This window comes from Daktulosphaira vitifoliae, unplaced genomic scaffold, assembly GCF_025091365.1.
Source record: "Daktulosphaira vitifoliae isolate Bord-2020 unplaced genomic scaffold, ASM2509136v1 Scaffold_1, whole genome shotgun sequence".
Taxonomy (NCBI): domain Eukaryota; kingdom Metazoa; phylum Arthropoda; class Insecta; order Hemiptera; family Phylloxeridae; genus Daktulosphaira; species Daktulosphaira vitifoliae.
Window position 1 is genome coordinate 24,787,291 of NW_026099572.1, and position 8,312 is coordinate 24,795,602.

The 8,312-nt window shown below is 23.3% G+C and overlaps 1 protein-coding gene across 1 annotated transcript in view; it reads left to right on the forward strand.

The window, feature by feature from the left end:
- The window catches only part of LOC126896867 (uncharacterized), a 23,379-nt gene extending 15,273 nt beyond the window's left edge, over nucleotides 1-8,106 (forward strand). The window contains exons 3-5 of the mRNA XM_050670011.1: nucleotides 999-1,226; nucleotides 1,870-1,986; nucleotides 8,072-8,106. Coding sequence (XP_050525968.1) covers nucleotides 999-1,226; nucleotides 1,870-1,964 — 323 coding nt within the window. The 3' untranslated portion in view covers nucleotides 1,965-1,986; nucleotides 8,072-8,106. The remainder of the gene's footprint in view (nucleotides 1-998; nucleotides 1,227-1,869; nucleotides 1,987-8,071) is intronic.
- Nucleotides 8,107-8,312: the final 206 nt, after the last annotated feature.

The following is an 8,312-nucleotide window of genomic DNA, read 5'->3' on the forward strand; positions in this document are numbered from 1 at the left end:
AAAAAAACCGTTCGGGGGGAGCTGGGAAAAAAGGGGAAAAAAAAAAAAAAAAAAAAAAAAAAAAAAAAAAAAAAAAAAAAACACATCATAGTAAACCCAATACCTTCTCAGCTTCGCATCGAAGCTAAAATTATTCAAGTGGAATGGATGATATTGTTGTTTTAGAAAGTTATTTAGTTTTGATCAATTATAACCTCAAATAAATATCAATCTCGAGATGTCTATAAGGAACTTATAGAACTGGTCATAATATTTTTTAGTGAGATATATTTGAATGGGATTTATTTTAAACTTCCTGGCTCAATTTATTGTTTAAAAATATTTTTGTTTATAGACTAATTTGTGTTATCAATCAAAGAATTAAGGAATATTTGTTTGTTGTTTTTTTTAATTATAAGTGTATATATTAAACAATGGTTTAGTTCACCTAATACTATGTTAGCGTCAAATTAAGATTTACTATTTATAAAAAATAAGATTGAATATGAAAAAATAGATGTAGATATTTCTAAAGTAGTTTTTAAAAAAATGTCGGTTCGCTTATGGTATTTAGTAACCAAAATAGCAGCATTGGCATTTTTTTATCAAAAAATACCAAATAGTATCTAGTTGAAGACATTACCCTCAAAAATTGAAAAAAATTCCCAAGTTTCCAGTAAATGGGGGAAACCTCCAAAAAATTACAAATTTAAAAATCGCTAATTTTCGAAATTTTTTCAATTTTTTTTACTAAAATGTGCCATAACTTCTAATACTTCGTATGTATACTGTTTAATAAATATAATAAATTAAACGTTTTAGAAAGTATTATTAGATTTTCAAGTAATAAAAAAAAACTATTTCTGTTATGAATTATTATTTATTATATTATAATAAATTAATTATATTAAGTTATATTAAAATGTCGGTCAGTGATTATTACTAATAAAATTATTGATATTACCACTTGACTTTTAAATAAAAATGAATTGATTTCACATAATTTTTACTTCAAAAAGACGAATTTATGGCTTTGGAACGATTTTTAAAAATCATGACAGAATTTGTAATAATAACTGAGGATGAATTAACAACTACTTATAAAGAATATCTCAACCAAGATGGAAAGATGACTAAAAAAGAATTTGAGGAATTGGTAAAAGGATTTAATTCCAATATAACGGCAGATATATTTACTAATATAATAACTGAAAATTGTACAGACGCACAAAATATAAGTTTTCCAGGTAAAATAAATATTACGTATAATTTTTTAGACTTTTAGACTAAAAATGTGATATATTTCAAAAAGTTTTCATAACTCCAAGACTGATGCTTAATCTGTCGTCGCGATGGCGAATGGTATCTTAATTTACTAAATTTATTTATAGTCAACCAAATGTAACCATTTGTAATAGATTCCTATTAGCCATCAAATGTTATTTAATTTCACTTTGACGACTTAAAAATATTACCCCTTAATTTGTAATAAGGATTTATAATATAACTTGATATAAAAAAATTAATATTTACTTAATAAAATTATATGTATTATTTATATTAAAGTAACTTTTAAAATAAAAATTTCATCTGATATACATGATATATTAGTAAAATAATTTTCGAATCGTTATCCAAAAAAATAAAGCAATATGGCTAAAATAATCATAATAAATAATTTTAAAAATAAATAAATAAAAATAGCCGATAAATAAACTTATTTTTATTATTATCGATAATCGTTTTAAATTATAGGGATTATCGAAAAGGTTATAGTTGATACAAAATTATTTTATTAATTTATTAAGTTAAATTATTCCAATATTAAATAAAAAAGTGACATCAAGTTACTTTTTTCAATTAATAATATTTTTGTTTATTTTATCTTAGAATTCAGAGTCATAGCTGTGGAATTCTATTACAAATTACTTGAAAGTCTAAAAGTAAAGCTATACCATGAAGAAGGCATATATCTTAAATTATAAAATCCGAGGCGAAGATGATAAGGTATTAATTTTACTATGATGTGTTTTTTTTTTAAGTCTGTCACCACTTTTCATAACACTGACCGGATCAAATTCTTTCAAACATACGTCAAAAGAACACAAATCGTATCAAGTTGAAGAAATTGTTCTTAAAAATTGAAAAAATTTCCCTCGTACCTTTAAAAGGAGGAAATCCCCATAAAAATTACAATTTTTAAAATCGGTAAATTTTCGACATTTTTAAAAACTTTGTTTTTTTAAAACTGCCATAATTTTTTTAAAAATAAACAAAAGAAAAACAATTTTTTTTAATTAGAAAATTTAGGAATTTCCCTTTTATTGATATACATTTTTTCAAAACCTAACCCTTAACCTGCCCACAAGGGTGGATTCAAAATAACAACTTATTCACGAAAAAACAATTTTTTCAAATTATTTTTTACTGCGTCCTTTTAACATATCTTAAATTAAAGCTAATGTTACGTATTATAAGTAAAAAAAAAAAAATTCCTGACGCCCTATCATTTATATGCTAATGTCCGTGGAAGTGTAACAAAACATAGAAGTTAATTTTGCTTTTGGAAAAATCTACCAATTTATAAATATTAAACAATATCTACAAATTTGCATCGGAGCGATTTTTATGATAGTGATTTTAATCACTGTCAGATATCATTATACTTGATCCAACTAATAACTCATTAATATAATGAGTGTCAAATATCATCTATACTTAAAATAATTTTTGTCTTTTTTAGCTTCGATGCGAAGGTGAGAAGGTATTGGTTTTACTATGATGTGTTTTTTTTTTTTTTTGTGATGTGACCACTTTTTCTCAGCTCTCACCGAAACGATTTCTTTCAATGATACGTCAAAAGATCACAAATTATATCTAGTCGCAAACAATACCCTCAAAAATTGAAAAAATTTCGCTCGTTCCCCGTAAATGGGGGAAACCTCCAAAAAAATTACAAATATAAAAATGGCTAATTTTCGAAATTTTCAAATTTTTATTTACTAAAAACTGCCATAACTTTTTCAAAAATGAACATACTAATATAATTATTTTTTATAGATGCTTGATCTTTTCCTATCATTGATATTCTTTTTTCATAAATCTGACCCTTTCCCACCTGCCCACAGGAAGATTTAAAATGACAACTTGCTTACAAAAAATTAACTCTTTAACTTAACTTTTTAAAGTTTTTTGGAAAGTCTGACGCTTTTATATACAAGGTGGCCCCCACTCACTGTCAACTTAAATAACTTTTGATCCTGTTAATATTTTTAGCTGACTTTTTTTTAAATAATAGTTATACGTTAGGTCAGTAGTAAATATTCTGTAGCGTTTTGAAGTTTGTAAAAATTTGAATTTTTATATATTATTTTATGGTATTAAATATTGAAATACGTATTGAGAAAAGGACAGAAGAAAATGCTATATTTTTGTGATTACTATAGTTTACAACCTTGGCATTAATACCATGATAAGAAATTTGATAAGGCAATTATTACTTATCACTCTCATTCAAAAGTATAAGTCATTTTCATGGAAAAAGTTACACACCTCCAAATTATAGTAATCATGAAAAGATAGCGGTTTCTTCTGTCCTTTTCTCAATACGTATTTCAATGTTTAATACTGTAAAATAGTACATGAAAATTCAAATTTTTACAAACTTCAAAACGCTACAGAATATTTACTACTGAATAATAATAAGATATCTTTTTACTAAAATTTTTCTTAAATTCTACCTTACAAAATAGCTATCATAGATTTTTTTTTTTACATTTTATTTAAAATTTAAAAATAATTAATATTTTGAATAAAATATAAAAAAATTAATTATTGAGATATAGCTATAGACCTAACGTATAACTATTATTTAAAAAAAAATCAGCTAAAAATATTCACTGGATCAAAAATTATTTAAGTTGTCAGTGAGTGGTGGCCCACCCTGTATATCTTAAATTAAAGCTAATGTAATGTACTTTATTATGAAAAAATAATTTGACCTCTGGACTTATCTTTGTGGTGAAAATAGTTACCAAATTCTACTTTTGTGTTAAAATTCTCGATTTTATATTTAACATTTTTACTTTAAAATGCTATAACTTTTTAAAAAATGTATGGATCAATACAATTTTTTCATGAAAAGTAGTATTTATATACATCTTTTTTTCGACATTCTTCTTTTTTAAATCAGACTATTTCCCTATATACGGGGGGGCTTCAATTCTAAAATATGCATATTGAAAATAAGAACTTTTTCAACTTAATTTTTGAAAGTATTCCGAAATACTGACACTTATATATATATCTTAAATTTAGGTTATGTAATATACTTTAAAATGAAAAAAAAAAAAAAAAAGAACTCCAGACTTGTCTTTGGGGTGAAAATAGACATCAAAATTAATAAAAAATTATGATTTTTGTAAAAAAATTCTTTTTCATATTTTTAACTTTATAATACTATAACTTATTGAAAAATGTATGGATCAACACAATTTTTTTATGAGAAATAATATTTTTTAATAATCTCTCTTTCATTCGACATACTTAATCTTTATCAGGATATTAATAAGGAACTAGCAGAATATGTAGCTTTTGGAATAATCCACCAATTTTTTAAAATTAAACACTATATAAAGATTTGCATCGAAGCGTTTTTTTTTTTTGGTTATGATTTTAATCACTATCAGATATCATTATACTTGATCCAACTATGTCACGTCACCACTGTGCCGCGACCCCCCTGTGCTGGGTTTTTTTTTAAATCAATTTTTACAATATAGAAATATAATTAAAATATCTTTTATGTTATTTTTCGCAATTACAAAAACTATTTTAAAAATTAATGTTTTATTAAAATTTTAAGATAGCTATTTTATAGATAAGTTTTAAGGAAAAATGTTGATACCAAAAACTCTTATTTCAATTCAGTAATTACGTTTATACAGCATTTTGAAATTTGTTAAATTTTGATTTTTTCATACAATTTTCTTATGGTATCAAATGTTAGTGCATATTATGTAAATTACAGAAGTAAACATTCATTACATTATTTACTGGTAACATTATGCGATTTTTTTTCCATTGATAATAATAACGTTTAACGTGCTTTATACAGAAATGATTATCTCTAATCGTTATTATAAAAGTTAGAAACATTATCGTATGTCAACTACAAGTGTTCCATGGTTAGTCAAGTTAGAAGTAATAACAATTATTAATTTGTGTGATTCTATCATTGTAATCATATTATTATAGGATATTCCTTGTTAGGAGATTTGATAATTAATGCACTTATTCACTATTATTCACATTTCAATTTACGAACTATTTTAATTAAAAATTCAACATGTTTTGAACAATGTTTTTATAATTTTTTTTAATAATCTTAATTATACTACTAGTTTTTTTTTCATGTCAATTACAAATGCTTATTCAAAAGCGTACTGTTACCAGTAAATAATGTAATAAGTGTTTACTTAAAGTACTTCTGTACTTTACATAATATGGACTAACATTAGATACCATAGGAAAATTGTATAAAAAATTAAAATTTAACAAACTTCAAAATGCTGTATGAACGTAAATACTGAATTAAATTAAGAGTTATTGGTATCAAAATTTACCTATAAAATCTTCAAATCTTAAAAAAAAATTTAGTAAAAAAAATTAATTTTTAAAATATTTTTTGTAAATGCAAAAAATAACATAAAACATATTTGAAATATAGTTCTATATTGTAAAAATTGATTTAAAAAAAACAAAGTATAAAATTTTATGTAGAACATAAGTTATATGACTTGTCAGATAGATCTGTTCCACTCTGTATACCTACTAACTACTGTGTAATAAAATTTGAAAATATTAGAAATTTCCATTAAATTTGAACACCAGATAATGGTGATTGACCTGATAGGTGGGGAGCAATACCCTGGCAGTCATATAATGCATTATATGACTTAGCCTTCTTATGGAAAAGATAAGTTATCATTTTTCCCTCGCGTGTAAAAAGTACCTTAATCCAATCCTCTTCGGCAAAAGTCTAATCACCCGTTCAGTGTTGTGTTCGTAATACATCCATGGGTATAGGTGATGCCCCTAATCTTTATAGCCATAAATAAAATAAATTTATTATTATAAGACTATGATACATAAATAGGTTAATAATATTTTGTTTATCTTCTTGTCTTTTATAAATTACTACCAATAATTTTATATTTTATAAATTAAAAAATTAATTGATAACAACTTTTGAAATAGTATTTCAGAAGTTATTAACATATTTAAATATTAAGTGGTGGAAGAGCGTGGTGTTGTATTTATATATAGAACAATCTTTTTGTTCTAACTTATAGTTATAGTAGTTCAATAATAACGCAAAATGTAGTTAATAAAGATATAATCAATCAAAATAAAACATAAAATATTGATACACTTAAAACAGAATAAATAAATAATACACAAAATGAAAACTTAAAGTCACAAACGTACCACGCGGAAAGAGATTATCTTCGGTACTCCCGAGGTCTTCTCTTTATTCCCCTTTCAATTCATTCCATTTCATCTTATATACTAAAATATTTTGTTTGTCTTTTTATAAAATTCATATAGTAATCATTTTCAAAAAGGTTTATAAATATTTACTTCCTGATCTAGTAACAATAATTCGGGGAATTACAATTAGTCCAAACATTACAAAAGTGTTCTACTTCTAGGTTTACAAATAATAGACTATATTATATTTTTGTAATAATAGATCAAGAAATTCATAGTTAAACCAAACATTACAAAAATGCTTTGTTTTCAGTTTTACAAAATAATGACCTATATTACAGTGTCAAAGTAATGTGTAATGATAAAAATAATATAAATAGTTTTATATTTCGTTAACCTGTGGCAAACGTGTATCAAAATTGAAGAGATTGATGCAATTACCAGATAACTACAACTATTCAGAAAATAATTTGTTGTTAATTTTGAATAAATATCCAGTGTATTTATTCAAAAGACATTTTTATCAGAGATAAATATAATTTTCTAATCAAATTTTTTTCAAATCTACTATTAGACATTTTTTATCAGCTCTAATTTTTGATATATTTACTCATTAGTAAAAAACGAGTTTTTACATACAAAGAAATTATTTAAATACAAAAAAAAATGATTTGTTCAAAGTATAAAACATTTTGATTTTTAATTTGTTAAAAATAATCTGTGTGAAATTTCGATTTAAAATATCATATTTAACCTATTTTTTGATCCTTTTGAGTTTTTTAAGATCTTATTAAAATTAAAATTTTTAAACTGTTTAAATAAAAATATATTATAAACGTTTATAAACGATTTTCTACATATTTTGGTATAAAAATTAGTTCTATACCATTATTAGATGTGGAGATGTTTAATTAAAACAATAAAAAATACTTTAAATAAAGTGTTTTTATTTTAAACAAATGTGAATTTTTTTACTTTGACGGCTATTATCTAATTTTTTTAATTAAATAAAACAATTTTTTTTAATCTTACAGTATATTTTAAAATCTTTAATTTTATATAAGTTTAATGTACGTCATTCGTTTCTGGATATTTTCAAAAATTGTGTAGGAAAAAAATAATTTAAACATATGTGACTGGTTTTATTTTCAAACCATTCTTTACTTTGGTTTTTTATTAAATCGCATAAAAAAATACCCAAAGTGTGAATATTTTATCTAGTATATCATATTAAGTTTAAANGTACTTTGGTTTTTTATTAAATCGCATAAAAGAATACCCAAAGTGTGAATATTTTATCTAGTATATCATATTAAGTTTAAAAAATGTCGAAATTTACCCATAAACATTGTAATTTTTTGGATGATTTCCCCAATTTACGGGGAATGAGAGAATTTTTAATATGAACAAATTAACAATGAATAAGTAAAAAACTTTATTAATACAAATACAGAAGCATACACGTTTCAACTTGTACAGACTGTTTACTCTATTCTAAATAGTTTAAACATTTTTACTTTAAATTATATAATATCTAAAAAACAATTGTAGTCATTTCATTTACTAAGTATTTTTTAATTAACGTATTTTTTAATTTTAGAAGAGGAGCTCCATTCTTATGCGTTGCCGCTCAATTCAAGTACTAAATTTTAATCAATAAAATTAAATGCATCGAATATACTATACTTACAAAAATGAAAAATATGGNAGGCATCGAATATACTACACTTACAAAAATGAAAAATATGCTAATTTTAACATTTTCTACTGGTATTAATCTGAATATATATAGTATAAAAATAAATTAAATAACTTCACTTAATTGTAATTAACTATGATTG